Source organism: Gavia stellata, chromosome 18, assembly GCF_030936135.1.
Source record: "Gavia stellata isolate bGavSte3 chromosome 18, bGavSte3.hap2, whole genome shotgun sequence".
Classification (NCBI taxonomy): Eukaryota; Metazoa; Chordata; class Aves; order Gaviiformes; family Gaviidae; genus Gavia; species Gavia stellata.
In genome coordinates this window covers 16,532,427-16,552,789 of record NC_082611.1, presented here as the reverse complement: position 1 = coordinate 16,552,789, position 20,363 = coordinate 16,532,427, and the positions used below count along the sequence as shown (strand labels likewise).

Genomic DNA, 20,363 nt, shown 5'->3' with positions numbered 1-20,363 from the left:
CCATAAATAAAATTCTACCTTGCCTCACTCAATGTGATAAAGTACATTTATTGTTAAAAACCTCCAAGCCACTATGTCTGCCCTCGCTGCTGCCATGACATAGCTTGAGGCTATCATACAGAGCACAGCTCAAGCCCTGGCTGGTGGCACACCTGCAAGACTAGTCAGCTGCAAGAGAAGTGTCCCATTGCTGCCATCTCTCTCTCTGTTTTCTTATCTACAATGCTCACAAATTTGTTTCCTCGTAAATAAAACCTGAGAGGTTTGTGTGCCCACTCTCCCCTGTTGCCAATACCAATCCTTGTTGTGGCTACCACATCCTGCTCCCCTGGGAGGTCGTGTCCAGGTACCATCCAGATGGCTGCATCTTGAGTCAGGTCCCTTTGGTCAAAAGCCTTATCAATCCCAAATGCTTGGCAGAGCTTGGAGGGCCCATTACACAGCTGCCAGTCCTTCAGCGGCTTCGCAGGTCCTTTCCTTGAAGCACTGCGCAGCTCTCTCATCGCTTCTAAACCCCGAAGAGGCTCCAAGGAGCGAAGTAAGACAGCAGCCCCTTCCCCTGTGCAGAACAAGAACCACGTGTTAGTACAGGGTTGTTCATCAAGAACATCTCAGCTTTCAGCCCCACCGCCAGCAGAAGCACTTCAGCTCTGAGCCTGTGGCTCAGCTTAGCCTGATGGGGCAGGGAATTGCCCGCAGCGCCCAGCCACAGGGTCTGTCCTTCTCTTGGGCCGCTTTGCTTTAAGGGCCAGGCTCTGGAGTCAGCCGCTAACCCTGGTCAGCGTGCTCCCTTCCCTCTTCTGAATGTCCAGTGTCCCACAGCTCTCTGTCCTTTATTCATCAATGCTGACTTGCTCTTCCCCAACCCCACTTCTTGATGTTACTAAGTCTAGCTGCTGCTCCAAGGCTTGCCAGAGGGCAAGAGGTTTTTCTTATGTCAGCACAATTTTCAGGAATAAATACACATATGGTTCAGTTTTGGCATAGCTATCCAAAGCTGCTCCCAAACCCAGTGGATTTATAATAAACTCTGATTACAAGAACTCCAGCTAACAAAGGAGAGGAGGAATGAGTCTGGATGCTGCCAGCAGAAAGAGGCAGCTTGCAGAGTTAGGCTGGACAAAGAAAAACCTGGGAAGGAGCTGCAGGCACAAGGGAGCAGCCACTGTCCATGCCACTGGTGAGGGAGCCCTGGCTGCAGGTGTTACCAGCTCCAACACCCAGCTGGAGGAGTAACAGCAGGTGGGATGACCATGGCTTTGGGTAACTGCATAGCTACAAGGGAGAGCGATCCGAACCCTGGTGCCAGGGAAGCTCTCCAAGACAGGGACCTGGGGCAGGACAGGGTTGCATTATCTCTGGCTGTGGGATGAACAGCCCTGGGAGTATCACTCTAGCAGAGACCTTTCTGTGACAAGAAGTGAAGGAAACCAACAGATTCTCTTCTCAAATGTGATCTGGCACCTTGTCAGGAGCCTTAGGAAACTCCAGCTCCCCACAGCTGTTGTGATCAGCTGCCCTCCCTGATTTTGGTGACAGTGAAGCAAAGATGCAGGTCTGAGCACAGACATTCCCCTGCGACGAGGATCCCCAGCCTAAGTGGGACATAAACAGTTCCTTGGTATTTTCCACTGGACAGCAAGGAAGGTCTTTCTTCTCTTGACCTTGAGTGGGCGAGGAGAGAGCCTGGTAAAGCGGTCTGTGTGCTGGCCCACACAGCACCCCTTGTGCTGGGGCCGCCCACGGCATTCCTCCCCACCAGCATCTGTGTGCTCGGTGATGCCACTCTGCAAGAATCCCCTCTCCCTCTCCAGCCTCAAACATCTGGAGCCACACTCCTGCCTGACAAAGGCTTTTTTGGTAGGCACTGACACATTCCTAAGACCTGTGATTTCCAAAAATAGAATCCCTCTCGTATTTAGTAACAATCCCACACTAAATTACCCTCCTGGGGTCCCAACTGAGCCTATCAACTGAGGACCTGATTTCTGGCTTTTGTGAGGTGTGCCTCTTGCCCTGAACCTGCTCAGAGCCCCGCTGCCCTCAGCACAGCTCAGTGAAGTCAACAGCCTTATTTCCAACAGCTGTCAGCAATCTGTTCCCAGGCACTCCCCTCTCTAAGGAAGGGGATTGATGCTAATCTGGCAGCCAAAAGCTGCTTCCCTGTACTACAGTGATTTAGAGCTCAAAGGTCATTTTAGATTTTTAAGAACATGCTCCATGTCTTAATTCTGCTTTTCATCCATGCACAAAGAAACATCCTTCGCATTGGGATGCTGCCTCTCTCACCAGGAACAACTGTGGGATTCTAAGCAATCGCTAATTACACTACTTGCCTTCATCCATCACAAATGCAAGCGGAAACCGTCGTTAGACTGGAATTGAACAGAGTCCTTGGGAGTTCATGTGAAGAGAGACACGCACTCAGAGAAACTGCAGATGCTCCCAGAGCATCGGCAGAGCTGTGGCAGGGGGTACCTGGCACTTCTGTCTCTGGCTGCTCTTTCTGCATTTCCACCAGAAAGTTTTCACACTCTTTCTAGTTGAGTGCAACACAGACCCGCTCTCTGCTCCGAGCCAGCAACCCCTGAATGTGAGAGCAACACGACAGGAGCTTTGGGAAGAGGTGGAGACAGCAGGCAGGATAAGAGTGCAGGGATGCCACGATGAGCTACTGCCTTCTCTGCCCCCATCTGTCCCCACACTTCTGGGCTGATATTCGGGTCCTCCTGAGCATACTTGCACATCAGAAGTTGTAACTACCAAAGAGTAGCTGAATCCTTCTGGCTCACCTCCTGCCTGCCAGAGTGCTTCAAGCCTGCCTGCCTCCCTCTCTGCAGCCTGCCACAGTTCACTCTCGGGGGTTATCTGGCTTCAGCATCTGCCTGACATAGATACGGCCACTGACATGCCACCAGCAGCAGTGCCAGTCCAGAGATGCTGAATATCTACCTCCCATGCCTAAGAGTCACTCCGTATAACAAGTAGCATTCAAAGCTACAAGCTGGGATCTAACAACGACACAGAGGCCAATTCTCTCCCTGAGCAGCTAGAAATCATAAAACGATAGGGAAGTCCCACACCCCCACTGCGCAGCTTGCTGCTCCTTCCCTGGAACAGCTCCAGCTCTCATTCTTGGAAACAGCTCTTGGCCGCTGGAGAGAAGAAAATTTTCTCTCTCCACCCGTCTGACTCACTGGTCCCGAAACAATTCCTTGAAAAGTCCTAGTTTAGGATCCGAAAGTTAGAGGGAAGTCCATGCAGTGTGACCCTGAGCCTGGGTAGAGCATCATTGGGATCTCGATTTTACCAGTCATTCTTTCGTATCTGGCAGCAAAATGCACACCTTGGGAAATTCCAGAGAAACAAATCGCAGCAAAGTAAAAGAGAAGCTTGATTGGCATTTGCCCTCTTCCTGAAGTGAGGGAAGCCCAATATCCCTCTTAACCCTAGGGAAAGCTCTTTGTACTAAGATTATTTGCTGCTCAGGATATACTGTAGGATTCATGCACACTGAAAGACATTGGTTATATTTTTTCTATAAACTCTTTTGTCTATAAACTCTTCTTCCTCTATCATCTATGATTTCTCCAAAATAACAATGTAGTGATGCTCGCCACGGCTTCAGGCAGTAGCGGTATTTGACCCAGTGATGGGAAGACCTCTCACACTAAAATCCCACACAATGCAGCTTTCTCTCAGTGATGTGCACAAATGATTTCCCCTTCCCCAGTGACAAAAAAAAATATTTAAGCCCACCCTTCAACTCATTATGGTTTTATGAACACAAAGCTACAGTCAAGTGAACTCAACTGAACACACTAACAGCCCCAGCTTCTTGCCCCAGCTAAGTGGCAAAACAACAGGCTACAGCTGAAGTGCTTCTGATGTCTGCGGCAGCATCAGGCTGGGCTGGGGACATACTGCTGAGGACACGACGGCAGTGGTAGCTCTCAAGGTAAAGCCCATGCTTTTGTAGCTGCTCTACCAAGTACCTCTGCCAGCACAGCTCTGCTGGTGACACACCTTTTCCTATCCCCAAGTGATAGCACTGAGCCCGAAATCTAACGTAAGCCAAATATAGAAAACAGAAGAGAAGGTTTATTCCACCTGGTATTAAAACAGACGATGCTACAAGGTTACGTGTCAAAACAAGAGAGCTCTGAAAAGCCAGTCTCATGAGTCAGGCACCCCAATTCTTGACAAGCTAAGCAAAAGGGAGCAAGTAGGAGTAGCATATGAAGCTTTGCACATCCTGTATAGGCCTCAGCTCCTGAGGACCAAGAAGGTCCAGCATGATTCAAGTCAGTGTTAAAATACTTTTTAAAATGAAGTCTGCTGCAACAGTCCAATTCATGCTGCTTGCCTGATCCCAACAGCACACATGTTTGGGACAGCCCTGTGCAGTGTCCGTGCCAAGAAGGTAGCAAAACACAGGCAACACAGGGACAGCGCAGCACTGTGATCTCTCTCCAGTACAAGGACGGCTGCTTTCATTAAGCTAGCAGCTCCACATCAGCTCTACGGTCACTCAGTTCAAGAGTCTGAGAAGCAGCAGGACAGCAGTCACTGCCAGTACTTAAGAGGACATACTGGTTCTCTGAACTGCTTGCTTCCTCCCACAAGGATCCTGTAATTTAAGCAGCACAAGGGCTTGCCTACGCTACAAAACTAGATAGTTTAATCTAAGCCAGCTAAGAATTTGTTTGTGATTATTAGTTTGTGCTTTATTAAACCACCTAAAACCACACTAGATCTCAGTTAAATCTATGTGCTTGTTCCAACAGTCTCCAGAAATAAATGCGTTGTTAAAAATCAATGTATGATTGCATGAATATTTTGATGCAAACCACCCGATTGCCAAACAGAAACATCTTTCAAGAGTCATTTGGAAAATCTCTAGAACTGATTGCTCCTGAAATCAACCTCAGGTTTTCCCCTAATTCTCATGTTATTCAGAATGAGCTTTGCTAACATGTATCCAGGTCAAAATTGAAATGGCTTAAGATGGGGTCAATTGGTGTATGTTTGAAGACACCAGGGAATTCCCAAAGACCTTTCCCCTTCTCCACTGCTCCAATTTGCCGTACAGTATCCCCAGATGTAAACCCCAGCTACTCACATAAAGCAAGTTGCTCTGCTGTCCTGAAATCTGTGTGCATGTCTAGGCTTGTTCTGCTCCTCCCCTCCATCTACAGAAAGATAATAAAAAACTGGAAGAGAATCAGGGACAGGCAACCAGGATGATCGAAGTTATGGACTAGCTTTGGAGCAGGAGCCTAAGGAAGGAATAACTAAGCAGACTAGAAACCTTCAGCTTGGAAAACAGCTGAGGAGGGGATATGAAAGATCCCAGGAGATCACAGGAGGCAGAAAATGATATATAGGAATAGATGCAATCACCCTACGTTCTCCACTGTTTAACTCCTGTGCTCTACAGCTTTGCACTGCCAAAATCCAAGAAAAGAGTGATGCAGCTCTGGGACATCACTGGTGATGTGCCCTTTGAAACAGAAAAGCATTTAGCGTACTCTCAGTAATTTGTGTTCAGTCTTTCCAAGCGACACCTTCAGAAATATGTTCAAATTCATTTTATAGTCTCCTGGTCAGTCACTCAGGTTTTCGCAGCATTTGCGAGGAGACCCTGAAGTACTTAGATATTTTGCATCAAATTCCCTGCACAAAGATGACGAAACTGATTACATTCGAAGTTCATACTATAAGCAGAGCATGGTCTGTGCTCTGGGACCAAGCAAGAGGGACCACAGACTTTTTTTTCCCCCCCAGTGTTTCTTGCACAGCCACAGCCAGATTCAAAACAAAGTTTCCAAGACCTGTCCCATATCCAGAAAATGAAGTGCTTTTGCCTTCTTCCCAGGTGCACAAGTGCCAGCACAAAAGACTACTTCCTCAGTCCTTCCCTCAGACTAAATGACAGGACAGGCTCTTTCTCCATCTATGTTAAGATGGGAAAAGCATCTCAGGTGTGATTCTGCCACAAATTCTTGCTTTCAACACATCTGCACAGGGGCAAATATACTGAAGGAGTAAATCCTGCTTACGTAGATAATACACAACATGCACAGCCATGCGATTTACTTCAGTGCATTCCTCACAAAGCTGGTAGTGACAGCTGTGCTTGCCGTCAGCATAGCTGCGTGTATGACAGGCTAATGGAGAATAAGTTTGTAACAAAAAAATCCAACTAAATCCATCACAACAGTGAGCTCTTTAAGTGATTTTCTACAAAACTAAAACAGGTATATAAAGGAAAATTTCCCAAAGTATAAATTTCAAAGAAATCTTTCTAGAATTCAAAGGCTAAGCATCTTTTTTTTTAAAAATAAAAATTATTATTCCTAATATTTCAAACACTAAGAATCCCATCCTGAATAAAGAACCATTCTGTTTTCATTATCTGAGCAGATTTAGCAGAGACAACATAATGAAATTCACATGTGTTCATCCACCAGACTCCAGACCTCCATTTAGAAAGACAGGCTCTTCCCCCACAGTATAACCTGGCACTGTTTTTCTGCTTGGTACCTGTCCAAAGGCCAAAACCTGAGGATTGATGGTCACTGTTACAACATTTGCTTTGCACTTATGATTACACAAGCTGTGGAGGTTTTTTTAAGCTATATCTTTGAAATGGCAAAAAAGAAAAGAAATTGTTTTTGAGATTTTTTCCTAACAAAATGAGTATTTATCTAAGAAATACCTGCTGCCATTCCATGTGTCTAATTAACAGATAGCTTTATTGCAAGGCAGACAGTGTCATTCTTAGAGGAAAGAAAAAAAAACATTTTAGAAGTAACATTTGCATGTTAAGAGGAGCTGTGGAAGGAGAGTCTCAGTAAATTCCAGAATAATTTGATTAGGGATTGATTATATTATCTTGAGAATAATAAAAGAAGATTGAAGATTCTGTAACAGTCTGGGTATTTTGATTTGGGTTTTTTTTTGTTTTAAGATACAGCAAAGCAGCTAAAATGCTCCTACATTGCTCCTGGCTTAAGCTTAGGACATCTCAGATCTTTTTGTTTTCCCCGACATTTACAGCTTCTGAAGATAAAGGTAGGAGACAGAAGAGTTTCTTGTCATGGCAGCAGACACCAAGATTTAGGCTATCATTAGACTGCAAATTTACTTCTACATCACCACTTTTGAGGAACAAAGTTCACTGAATCACAATAATAAGGCAGCAGCCCAGGTCATCAAAACCAAAAGCTCCATCCTATCAAGATTCTCCTCCAGTCCTCAGTCTTTATTTCTGTGCCTGAACAGCTCATAGAGCTCAGAGCTGGGACCAAAACCCCACCGGGCTGGTCACTGTGCAGCTGGAGATGGGCCCTGCTTCTAATGTTGGAAGTGAATACGTTGTCTGTCCACAGTTATGTACTGTTCACAATGGCAAAACTCAGGTCCCAAGGAAAGATTGTGACAGCATGTCATTGCCTTCACAGAGCTCACAGGGAGCTCACAAGTGACTGCAACACGGCAAGCGTAGCTTGAAGTATCAGCCCCATGCTATAGGCATTAAAACTCTTTCAGCCTCAACTTACCTTGGCTGGAAACATTCACGCAGAAATGAATCCCGTAGATCTGATACACGTACAGAGTTCCTGGTTTCATGAACATTGCTGCGTTTCGTTGAGTTTGCTTCCCACCTTTCGAGTGGGAAGCTTCATCTTCCCCACCCAGATAAGCTTCTGTTTCAACAATCCTCCCCCAGAGTTCTCTGCCATCAGGAAGTTTGCGAACTAAAATCTGAAAGATAGGTCAGAGTGCATCAGTTAGCAACCCTCTGTACAAAATAACCAGGGCACAAGAGCTGCGGAAACAACGAAGTCAGAAAAAAGGACCTTATGGTACTGCACACTCTCCTCTCCATCTAGCAGTCCAGCCTGTAAGCTAACGTGAACTTTTTCAGCTTCTGCCATTCAGGCCACAGCTCAGTACAAGAAGTTCCTATCTGTCACTCACCCCACAAAATGCCTGGGGTGTCTAGATGTGGCAGTATCATAAAAAACCAATTTATGATCCTATATACAATAAAGCCCACAGAGTTGCTTTTGTGGTTATTTGCTCTATTCTCCACCCCAATCCACCAGGTTTAAGGCAAAAAAGCACCACCATTATCAACCTTGAAGCATCATGAATGTACATTCTTTAGATCAGGAGAAATACGACAGTGGCACAATTAAATAACTACTATGATTAGATAGTCTCTCTCCATAGAGATGTTTCAAACAAGTCCTGGTCCCTAACCACAGAGATACTCACTCTGGTCATGATTAACAATGCTATTTCTGTATTTTCTGCACCACAGAGAGGGGCAGTGCAGGAGAGCTGGGAATTGGCTTTAGGCAGACAACAACAGATCTTTGTTATTACAGTCTGTTCCCTGCTGCCGGTACCTCCTTAAATAAAACAAAGCAGATGCGGGGAAAACAAACATGACAGTGAAAAGATTATCTTTAAAAATAAAACAATCACTAAACTTCGTACAAAGTTTTTTGTGGTTTGACCTGATTTCTAAACTTGTTATTTTACTTAATGTGTGTTTAAGAAATACTGCAGTATAGTCTCATTTAGGCATCAGTTATCGGTTTAATTATAATACATTCAGTGCTTCCATATTTGAAAACCAGCCGTTCAAAAATGACCTTCAAGAAACAAAGCTTAATTCCTAACAGATGTTTGTGCTGGATTGCTAATGCAATTATTGACCTGATCCAGTATGGATGCTCCAGAAGTCAGTTTCAAATGCTGCAACTCCAGTATATCAAGGTTTCCCTACACCACTTCTCAAATTGTTGAAAACAGTTAGTTTATTCTTTTTATGAAAAATGCAGTGACTTCAGAAAAGCACTGGTGTTTAGCAACTGCCTGTAAACACCCCAAAAGCACACCCATGTGGCCACATTTCTCTTTCAAGATGATGAAATGCAATGGTTAGGTTGTGATTTTAAAAGCATGCAGGCATTTCCCTGACTCTTCAGACACACCAAATATTCACAGTTAAACGGTTTAAAAATGGTGATGATTCACAACACCTCACGGTAAACTATTTTATAGAGGTTTTTATTTCTCATTGAGGTTGTATCTTGGTGTTATGACAGTTCATGTTGAGAGGCCATTTATTCCGTGTATGTTCTGGGGTATTTTTTTGTTTCTAAGAACTCAAGTATCACGTTTACGGTAAGTAATATTAATATACCGTGCACCTCCAAAATTTGGTAGAATGAAGACAATGAATGAAACACTGAATTATTATAGTTGTAATTCTAAGAAAATGAGAGAATAGACTGGGTCACTGGAGACTAGGGGGTTATACTTTAAAGAAAATCTAAAATTAACATGGAAATCCCCTGGCTCGTAATTCTATGCCTAAATAGGAAAAGTATAGAATTAGGACTAAAATATCACCTGCCTGGGGTAACTGAATGCATAAGGATGTTGGATTCATCAAGACAAAAAAAATGCATCAGTACTGGGAGACTTCAGGTATCTCCATATAGATTAAGTAAATATCACAGGAGGACAGGACACAGGCTGTGGGTTTTTTTAGACACCATGAAATGCTTTGCAGAGTGAGTAATTGGGGATCTCACAAGAAAAGACTAAACTCTCAAACTGGTGCAGAGCAAAATGCAAAGTCTTTTCCAAAGACTTATCCCTGAAAAACAACTTTGTATCATGACCATGAAGTATAAAGTTCAGTGTCCCTCCACAAGCATTAAGGTCCAAAAATAATCTATGAGAGTTCTGCTTACCAGCAAAAAAGGGAAACTACATAAAGTGAGGAAGCTTGTTAGGAAGAACTTAAAAGAGGCAGCCAAAGGTTAAAGCTGGAAAGGCAAGCCTCTAGCAGGATGTCTATAAAGATAGCAAACACACATGACTTATCAGAGAGAGGTTAAGACAGACCAAAAAAATCCCAGCAGGGTTAAAAAGCAGAGCAAAGGCGTCAATTACAAGCAAGACAGTATTGTTAGAAAATAAAAAAAAAGCTACACACAGCAAGACAGGCCAAAACCAACAGTTTGTGGAACAAATTCCTACAGTTATCTAAACCAATGAGAACCCAGAGAGTCTGTTCACCCTACAGACAATAAACGTATAAAAAAAGACTCAGAGAAGATAAGACCACAGCAGTGAAACTAAAAACACATTTTGCAATTGCATTTAGGGGGTCCCAGACTGGTACCTTCTATTGGGAAAACACTGGAGGAACTCCCTCCCATGGAAACAGTGGGAAAGTTTTTTTTGAAGGACTCACTAAGCAGAAGAGACAGGTTTAATCTCCCCCACTCCGATTTCCAAAGGCTTTCAACAAGGTCCAAAGATTCCTCCAAGTTTCTGCAATGGGATAAGGGAGAAGGTCCTTTCACGAAGGCTTGAAAACTCAGAAACAAAAAGGTAGGAATAGCAGTTTTCAGAGTGAAGAGAGTTTAACTGTGGAGTCCTATATGTCTCCACACTAGGGCCTGTGCTGCCTTGTGTATTTGTGTTAATAACCTCAGTAAGGTGATTGTTAGAGAGCTCACCATGTGTACTGACAGTATCAAGTTATTCAGAACAGCAAAAATAAAAGCAGGTAGTACAACATACAACGTTCAAAGCATACAGGGCAGCATAAAGGAAAGTACCAAGCAGTCTGCTGAACTTGCAGATAAGAATGAAATATTCACGTACACTATGACAGTGGATACTGGTCAAGAACGGCCAAGGGCCTGCCATGCTATTAGCATCACAAAATAGTAAAATGGAGGCAGAGAAGGACATGTTGCTGACTGCAGAGCATTACTTTCCCCTAGGCTAAACAAGAGCCAAAAAGAAATAAAGGAACATCTGAAAGGAAAACAATGGGCCTGAAACAACCTTCAAACCACAAACAGCAAAATACATTTCAGTAAACCAGAAAAAAGGGAGAAAAACTCCACAAAAAACTAATTCTGAAATGTGACAGTAAACTAAACCTGAAAAATTACTCCTCTGACTTCATCCAAAATAGATTTGGCTACTAGTCTTGAAATTCCACTGAACTTAACCAGAGAAGGAATGAGAGCTGTATTCCTAAAATAGCAAAGCCCTGGAGTCAAATGGCAAAAAAAGAATTTCATCCTTTTACACTAAGTTATTAGCTAGCACATGCTCCAGTACAGTCATCTCAGTGTTCATATCTTACCTGTCCCAGAAAGGACTTGGCCAGACTAATACAGGGCTGGTTGAAAAAATCTGCTTCTAGCTGAGAAGAATTTTTTTTCTCTATCGCAAAATACTTGCTGCTTTTTGGAGAAGAATCCCCATCAGGCGTAGCATTCAGGTTCTCCAAGGCATCAAAAGGAGGGAAGCTGGAGTTGCTTTGGAGAGCACTTAACTGAGCCAACAGCTTTCTTTTTCTTGGCATAGTTCTAGAAAATAATTAGGAATATAAAGCTTATTTAAAAAGTAACTTATTTCTACAAAATCTTGGTTTTACACCTCTCCACAACAATGAATCTGAAAGCTATGACCTAATGGGACAACCTAGGCAAACTACAGAAGCAGGTGACAGATTTAGCTGTGTCTACATCAGGCTAGGCAAATATTGGACTCTACTGATAAGCAAATAGAAAACTGCAGTTTGAGTATTCATCTTTTAAGGACTGCAGATAAAAAGCAATTCTGCTCCACTTAGCAGTAAAAATAAGTTTGTTAACTGTTAGGTTAGGAAATTCAGAAACTGAAAACAAAGATGAACCAGTACTATATACTTTTTATCTAGAACTAATGTAACCTGTTAAGCAGACAGAAAAAAAAAAGGAAACCACCACCTCAAAAATCGTGCTGACTCAGGAAGTCCACAGAAGTCACATATCAATCGTTTTAAACAGTAATGTAACTGGATCAGAATCTAAAACTCCACAGGACATAGAACATTTGAGTTGGGAGATGCCCTATTTACAGTCACAGTGACAAACTTGTTTATCATGCTGTAGAAATGTTTGTGTTAGCACCTCCACAAAATCAGCTTTAAATTCAACCTACCAGAAAGATGAAGAGTAGTCTGTTCCAGTCAACAGTACGTATTCGAGGCAACTACGTAACCTGAGATTGTTCTTCTAGGTTTGTCACCAATTTACTATGTGAGTTTCAAGAAGTTAATGTTTCTTTTCCTGTGCTGCAGTCCTTATACCTGTCGAACAGGAACAGACTTATTTATTCACTGTGTAAAGCACTTTGAAATAGGCTGGGAGATTTTGGAGCTGGAAATCTTGATACCAACAGTGCATCGTTAGCTCAAACTCAAGAATAATTTGCAGTTTTCTATTGGTCTAGCAAAAGACCATCTCGCAGCTGGGGCATTGCTGGAGATGCTCTTCAGCCTTTTGTATAAACAAGGCTATGAAAACAGCAGGGAATGCACTTTTCCTATACTGAATACACAAAAAACTGAAACCAAACTTTTAAAATTTCCCCATTGGCACTAATTTTGGAAAGCGTCAGCCTCAAAAAAGGATTCTTACAAGGGAATGCAAAGATACCAGGTTTCAGAAGATGCCTCATCAGTTCTGAAATTCAACCACATGTAGACATAAGAGAAAAAACAAAGGTTCAACATCATACATAATTAGAAATGGAGAAAGAATCCTATATACAGCTGAACCTGCAAGGGAAACATATACATGATTAAGTAGCTGTTGCTTCTCATTTTTCACCAGATCATCAGCTTTTAAAAATGACTACAAAAACCTTCACCATGAAAAACAATCTTTATCTTGCTCCGATGTTTCTCTCAAAGAAAGGTCCGCCAGCAATAGTTGCCTTGAACTACACTGAAACAAATTCAGCATTGCTACACTCTGGATCAGCAGCGCCAATTCCCCAGCAGTATTATATTTCACTTCAGAAGAATTCAGACACACATAAAAATAGGCAAGGAAAAATAAATAATCATGTTGGCATGACTGGCAGAGAGATGGGATGTTTTAATTTTTTTTTCCTAAACATCTAATTCTTTATTGCAATAATTTAGTAATATCAGAGACTTGCCATAGAACGGCCAGCTCCATGACAGGTATTCTGCTCTGAACTGCGGCTTTCACCTGGTGGGAATTCTTAAGAATTTTGTCAGAAGTCACCAACCTGCCTCAGACAAAACTGCCTGATGGCCTTCGCAAATGACAGTCCTGTCTAGGAGAAAGGGTGAGAATAGGACTTCCCCGTATCAGACTGACCCTCTAAAAGACTCGGTCAAGGGAATGCTTCACACTGAAGACAGTACCTCCAGACTTTTCTGACAGTATTAACTGGAACTTCCAGTTCATCAGCCATACACAAAGACATGCTGAAAACATGGCCAATTTGAGTGGAGCATTAACTCATTTGATAATTTGTGCTCTTATGGAATGCAACATCAGAAACAGGATCTGAGTTGCCTGGCACCTATTGCCTTTCCAATTAAGTAATTCTTAAAAGCTGGAAGTGCTCTCATGTAAATGTTATACTGGCAGCCTTAGGGCACTTGCAATTTCATTGCTGTGGGCTGATCCTCGACAGATCTCAGCCCTTTCAACTCTCATTAGAAATAGCAGTAGGATACTGCCTTATAGTCATGAGAAATGGGTCACATACAGAAATGTGATTGCTTTAAAAGCAAAAATGCAGAATAAGGGGACTGCAATACCATCTCAGAAATCCAAAAAACCCCTGATCTACCTTTTGTCCCTCTACTTGTTCATACCAAGATAGGAAACATAAAATTCTATGCCTCAAAGCCTATCTACACTTTCTATAAAGGATGTTGCTGGTACATACAAATCCCTCTTGCCTATGAAAAAGCACACTGTAGAAGGCAGTACATATCGAGTACCCAAGGCCTATGTATTTGGGAAGTAAGAGACACCATCTCTTCATATGTAAGTCTACAGACAAATTCTGCAACTCTTTATTTGTATAGTAAACAAATTCTACTTCTGTGCCTCAAATAAGAACCAGCTGTGGGTTTAATCACTTTTTACTAATCCTGTTGTAACCAAACTAGCTACAAGTTATTAAGCACATGTGTGTATACATGCACAAGAAAGTATGGAAGTCAGAAAAGATCAAGAGCTGAAGAAGTCTGCACAAGTGCCTGAAGTCTTCAGGGCTGCTGGGCTAGTCTCGGGCAAGTGTTTAGGGACCCTGCAAGCCAGAATCAGAAAGACACTGAAAATCTGTGTAAAATACAGCTCAGCAGCAGACACCCTGTAGTCAAGGCACAGCTGAGTCTACACAGGCTTCTTTAATCCTTCTAATAAGACTGCATTTGCAGGTATTTCCTCAGGTATTTAAGGAGCTTTTACTAGAAGGAAGTAAGAAAAAATCCCACCAGTAATTTACATGTACTTTTGGCTCACAGGTCCAGGTACCTGCAGCCGTAAAGTCTTCCTCACGCACATCTATCTTTCTGATAGCATGACGAAGAAGCGTATGTATGAACAAACTGACACTTCTGGAGAGACAATTCCTCACACAAATTCCCAGCTGTACAGATTTTATGTTGGAATATATGAACTGTCAATACTGGGTCAGGCCAAAGGACATGTCTCCCTGTACCCTGCTCTCCAGCACAGGTCAAAAGCAGGTACGTAGGGAAGAACAGAATAAGCACACAGTGCTTCTCCACACATACTCCATGTCTCTCGACCGGAAACTTCTGAACCAGGCACAGTTTCCATGTCTTTAGTAACTGTGAGCTTATGCAGTCTTCCCCAAGTCTGTGTAAAACTATCCAAACTGTGACTTTACTGATGAAGAAAGCTTCACAAAATTAGTCATTACGACTCCAAAAACTCACTCATTTTTTGTGTGAAATTAGGACTGCTCCCCACCCATATGAATCAGTTTACATTTGCAATTCAACACCATCAGCCCTCTTCTTTACTACCTCAAGTAATGTAAAGCCAGCTGGAAACATTGTTTTTCCAGGTCATTTACAAAACATCCCTGCGGCACTCCATCCGTGACCTCCAGCCACCATGAGGGCTGCCCATTTACTCGCATCCTCTTTCCTATCTTTGCACCAACTGTTTATTTATGACAGGGAACTCCCTTATTATGTTAGGGGCTGCTCAGGTGAGGGCTCCTGTTTAAAAGCTTCCCGAAATCGAAGTACAGACTGTAAGCCAGACTTCTCAACATGCTTATTTAGACCTTCGGAGAATTCCAACATTTTTTTAAGGCATGACTTTCCATTACAAAAGCCACATTGGCTCTTCCCCACTACATAATGTTTATGCAGGTGTCCAATAATTCTACCTTGCTATATTTTCTACTAATTCAGTTGGTAGTGGTCAAAATTCCTGGTCTGCAGCCCACAGATCTCCCCTAGAACCCTCTTTAAAAAGTAGTGACACATTTGCTGCTCTCCAGTCCACAGGTATTAGCTTTCAGTGAGAAGGGAGAGACCACCGTTAGCAGCACTGTCCCTTGGGGCTTCATCTGTTTCAGCAACTTGTTCCTGCCTGTTGTCTATTTGTTCTATAACCTCTTACACAGACACTCCATTTAAAGCCAGATCCTTCAATGAGTTCTCAGCAAGAAGGATTTCCATCCACCTTTCCTGTCTAGTCTAACCTATTAGTAACCAGAAGTAAATTAATAATGTATAGCTTCCTGGACAACAGTGTGTGAAGCAGGCAAAAAAAAAAAAAACCCTTCTTGAAAGAAGAGTGCAGGCAGGAGCTAATATACCATCCCTACAAATATTAAGTCAATCTCTCCACAGACTTTGACACTATGTGCAATCCTACTAATACCTCAAAAGTATGGCAAAATGAATAGTTTTATTCACCTTACTGAATGCTGGGGATGTCATTTCCTGCAAGACGTCCTTGCAATTCCAGTCCTCGCTCCTACTGCCTACTGGGCATCTTGAGCTTTTCAGAATGAAACTTACTCATCCTTCTGTAAAGAACAAGGAAGATAAAAATGAGGGAGAGTTATGAAAAGTCATGAAAAACCCAAAAAGCCTTCACAGCAAAATTATGCTCCTTTTTGCTTGACTCTCTTAAACCATTTTGTTTTATTCTGCTCCCCCTCTGCCAACATTCTAGCCGCTATTTTTCACTGAGTGCCAAACTTGCATATTAAATGAAAGCAAACAAGTTAAATATAATACTGACAATGGATGTTAGCTAGCTCAGCCTCCTGAGATTTGAGTTAACCAAGCCATCATTTAGTTAAGCAAGGCAGCATTTAGAGAGGCCACAAACCCTGATCAGGAAATGCACATAAGGATTCAAAATCATCTGCAGTTCAGGTTTCTTCTTTAGATCTATATTATTCGTAGCATATGTACGTTGGGTATATTGGGCTAATCATCCAAGAGCTGTAAGTCTCATTTTTTTCCACCTATATGACAGCAGTGAGAACACTCCTGATTTGTAAAGCACATTGAAAGAGCTATATAAGGGGATACAGAACTAGTTATGCTTAAGTCTCAAGTACCCATCGTATAAAAAGACCCTAGAACACACGTTCCTTTCTCAATCTTAATATTGCATGAGAAACAACTTAGTTCAAGCATGGGGGTTTGACTCAATGACCAAAGATGTTTCACCAAAGCCTTTGTTAATGCACTGACAAAAAGGAAAAACTTAGGACTCAAACGCTCAAACATCTGAACAAAGAGAGTTACACTTAAGAGTTCCTGTTGAAGTACCTGTAACTTAAGGGCTAGGAAGAAAAGCATAAGCAGTAAAGACACAAAGATCTACCTGCAAAAGGATCCTGGAGTTGCTCCCTGCATGAGCACAGAAGCAGAGTGTTCTCACACCTCCTCCTGAGCAGTCAGCCCTAGGCTCAGAGGAAAGGACCTGCTCCACATCCAGTTTTACAAAGGAGGACCGTGTGAAGTCCTGTGGTAAGTCTTTGACTTAAAGAGAGAGGAAGAGAAATTATTTCCTCCAGATTTCAGGCCAAGCTCCTCAAAGAAAGGCCTTAGTACTCACGTTTTGCACAAAGAACCTGAGCTCTCCAACAAGACCATGTGGAGGGAATCACAGCCACACTTCATAATCAGTCATGAGACAGGCTCACTAACGGCTAAGGTGCTGCTCAAGGCAATTAAATTGGGACTGATTCAATGCACATGCTGTGAGCCTCCCTCTTTAGCGAGAAGGTCCCTTTCTTCTGTTTTCAACCAGAGGAAAGGCTTGTCCTACATTTAGTGATTCAGGATTAATCTGTACAGTATATCCTTGTTACAGAGACACTATTTGTGTGCACTTTGCATGGCATTCCCAAACGCTGTTAAACAGTTATAGTAAGAAAACAGAACACTGGATCAAAGCCTTAACAGATGATGGTCTGCAGAGAGTGTAAATGCAGGTGAAGAAAAACAGCTGATGTAATCTCCACCACATTGTGGTGGACATTTTCAAAACCCTAGAAGAAAGCCTTCAAGCCCTATATAAAACAAAGAAGGATCTGAGGAGAGAGGACAATTTCCCGCACAGCTTTGGATAATACGCTATGACAATAGCTTGCTAACTGCAAGTGAGACAAAACACTTCTGATGCCGTAACAGAGGAACAAAAGCAAAAGTCTCTTCTATAAAAAGATGCTTCCAGGAAACCAGCAAATCACTGCTGACTGTAGAGGCTGTGAAAATCTGAGTCAGACACAGATCTGAACCAGCAGCGCGCAAAGGCTCTCCCACTCATGCCACAGTAGCCTAGTCTCTAACATGGCAATCTCATTTAGAAAAGCCTCCATTTTTCAAAACAGGTTTGCAGCACATTTCCATAGACTGGGTATTTCTCCTCCTTAGAGGGTCCAAAACATACCACTTCTGTGACACATCTGTACAGCAGCTGCTCTTCCAGCATTTAATTGTGAAATCACTCTTCTCCCACAATCTCTACAGCGTCTATTACCGATTCCACAATCTGTTTGCTTAGTTATGTATAAAAATGCCAGAGGATGCTCTCTGCAGACAAAAGTGACATGGGAGCTAAGAAATCACAGCGCAACCTTATTCAAAGTGTGTTTGTACACCTTATTTAACCCGATGGCCACACGCCTTTTTCCCCCGGTCTGAACTGCATTCAGAAAATAGGGATGTTACCTGTTCCTCAGTGTTTATTACATAGCATTTGCAATACCTTTGATCCACGACACACATCATAAAATAGTTTTTATAGTATTAGAGAGGGTCATTTCCACACGCAGGCCTGTTACACGGCGATAAACAGCACCGATAGCCGTGAAGGCAGCGCACAGCTTTTTCTGCTCGATACAGGGGACGCATTTACGACTTCTGCTGGTGAAACCTTTTTATGCAAAAAACGGTTAATGTGGCACTGAGCAGAGTCTACAAGTACGTCATTTTTACACAGTACAGTAACTCGCATGCTCGGGGTTTTCAAGGGAGTCAGGCCTCGGAGCGGCAGCGCCGGGCCGGGGCTGCAGCCAAGGGAGCGGCCCTGGCACCGCCCGCCGCGCTCGGCAAGGCCGGCCGGGCCCGGTCGGGCCCGGCCGGCCTTGCCGAGCGCGGCGGGCGGTGCCAGGGCCGCCGCCAGGCCCAGGCCTCGGCGCCCGCCGTTAGCAGCCGGAGCTCCCTCACCCCGCCCGGGCCCAGCGCCCGCCCCAGGGCAGCCCGGCCCGCCCCGGCCCCGCCGCACACGCACCTTTCCGGGGCCTCACCGCGCCTTTCCCGCCTCGGCCGGGGCGCGGCCTGCAACCGCCGCGGGGGGGGGGGGGGGGGGGGGCGGGCAGGCCCTGCCCGGAGGCCCGGCGGAAGCCGCGAGCTCTCCTGTGGGGCGTGCCCGGCGCGGCGTGAGGGGAGGCGGGCCTGAGGCCGGAGAAGCGGTGGTGGAGCTGCGCTGAGGCTGTTGGGGCTGAAGAGCGCGCTCCTACCTGACGCCTCACTCTGTAGATGGCGATGGTTCACAATCGAGTTGATTTACAGCCTTTTCTCTGAGCTCGCTTGATCTCTGCTCGTAGCTCTTGTTTTCTGGACCGCAGATCCTCTGTAGGCCGTCTTTGAACTCCCCCTGGTTTTCGGCATCCACTCTCACACTCCTTGCTGTTTCATGTTAATAATACTCAGAAAAATAAAGGGGTGAACATACATTCCAATGAATATGAATGGTCACAAGCTGTCTTTACAGAGAGCTGTGTTAATTATTCCCTCAGTTCCCCGAGTAACAAGTATCTGGCCTGCAGGAAAAATTCTTGGCTTCCGCTTTTAACCAGATGGAACATACGGTCAAAAGGGGTTCAAAATACAATTTTCCTCACAACTTTCTGGAGACGTGCAGTTAGGGCCATTGATACCTAAACAAGTGTTTGCACGAAGGGTATGAGGGAAAGTCTGACGGATCAAAACGGATTTATTCCTGCTCATATAATAAAACACTGATTCCAGGCTAGCACTAGCTAGGACAGCACCAGCTAAGAGCCAGCCACCCAGAGAAGGCGCACCGAGTGTCTACCCCATTCATATATTTGCAAGGAAGAAAGACAAATCACTTTATTGACTAAAATTTTAGGAAACATCAACAGCTTTGGAGGTGTAGCCAGGTGTATGAGTGGCTAAGGGTGGCCTTATGGAGGCAGAAATGGGGACTAACAGTCCAGTGGTGAGCTCAAATGTGAGGAAGCTGGATAAAAAGCTTTGACATTCCTGTAAACCCTGAATTGAACCCAGAATTTCCAAATTTTACTATTCATGTTTAATAAGAAGATGTAAAAAAAGTCCCCAAACCAACCATGAATGGAGCAAACTCAGAGTCTGTTACACAATATTCATTCTTTTTGACCATGAAGAAGCAGCTAATGTACTTTGGAACCCAAAGCAACACCAAGAATGCACTGAAAAGCCCTTAGATCATTGTTGTGAAGCATGATAGCACTGCTGCTGTAGTGGTGTAAAAAAGAAAGGGAAGGAAACGTGCATACATTTTAAAGTTATTGATACTTTATTTGGAGATCTCTGTATGATTTTTTAGTCAAAATGTACAAAGATAAGCTCACAAGAGCTAGGAATCCCTGGAGAGGTATTACCCGCTGGCTGCATGAATGTGTTTAGCTCCAGTCTGAAATCAGCTGTTTGTGTTATTAGCAAAGACAACAAGAGAAGTTTTTAAAAATCATTAACAATGTTGACTGAGTGTCTCCAAAAGAGCATCTTGGACTTCCTGACTTGCATGGTTCACATCCCAGCTTTAATGTGGTATTAATATAAGAAAGGAAGACCAAGAAAGTGCATGAATAGGAAGATAACCAAACATCAAACTGGCCTTTCAGCAAATTCTGAAAATTAAAGGAGAAACTAAGCAAGAATGAGAGATGTGGGAAGAATTTCCTGGGGTCAGACTAGTTCAGCT

The 20,363-nt window shown here is 43.5% G+C and overlaps 1 protein-coding gene across 1 annotated transcript; it reads right to left on the bottom strand.

Moving 5' to 3' along the window:
• Window positions 1–8: 8 nt before the first annotated feature.
• MPG (N-methylpurine DNA glycosylase) lies at window positions 9–16,860 on the bottom strand. Its single transcript, XM_059826185.1, has 6 exons — window positions 16,749–16,860; window positions 15,824–15,936; window positions 12,037–12,184; window positions 11,195–11,420; window positions 7,566–7,770; window positions 9–559 (listed from the first exon to the last, which is right to left on the bottom strand). Exons 4-6 carry the CDS (start codon window positions 11,414–11,416, stop codon window positions 165–167), a joined length of 822 nt encoding a protein of 273 aa, XP_059682168.1. The 5' UTR covers window positions 11,417–11,420; window positions 12,037–12,184; window positions 15,824–15,936; window positions 16,749–16,860; the 3' UTR covers window positions 9–164.
• Window positions 16,861–20,363: the final 3,503 nt, after the last annotated feature.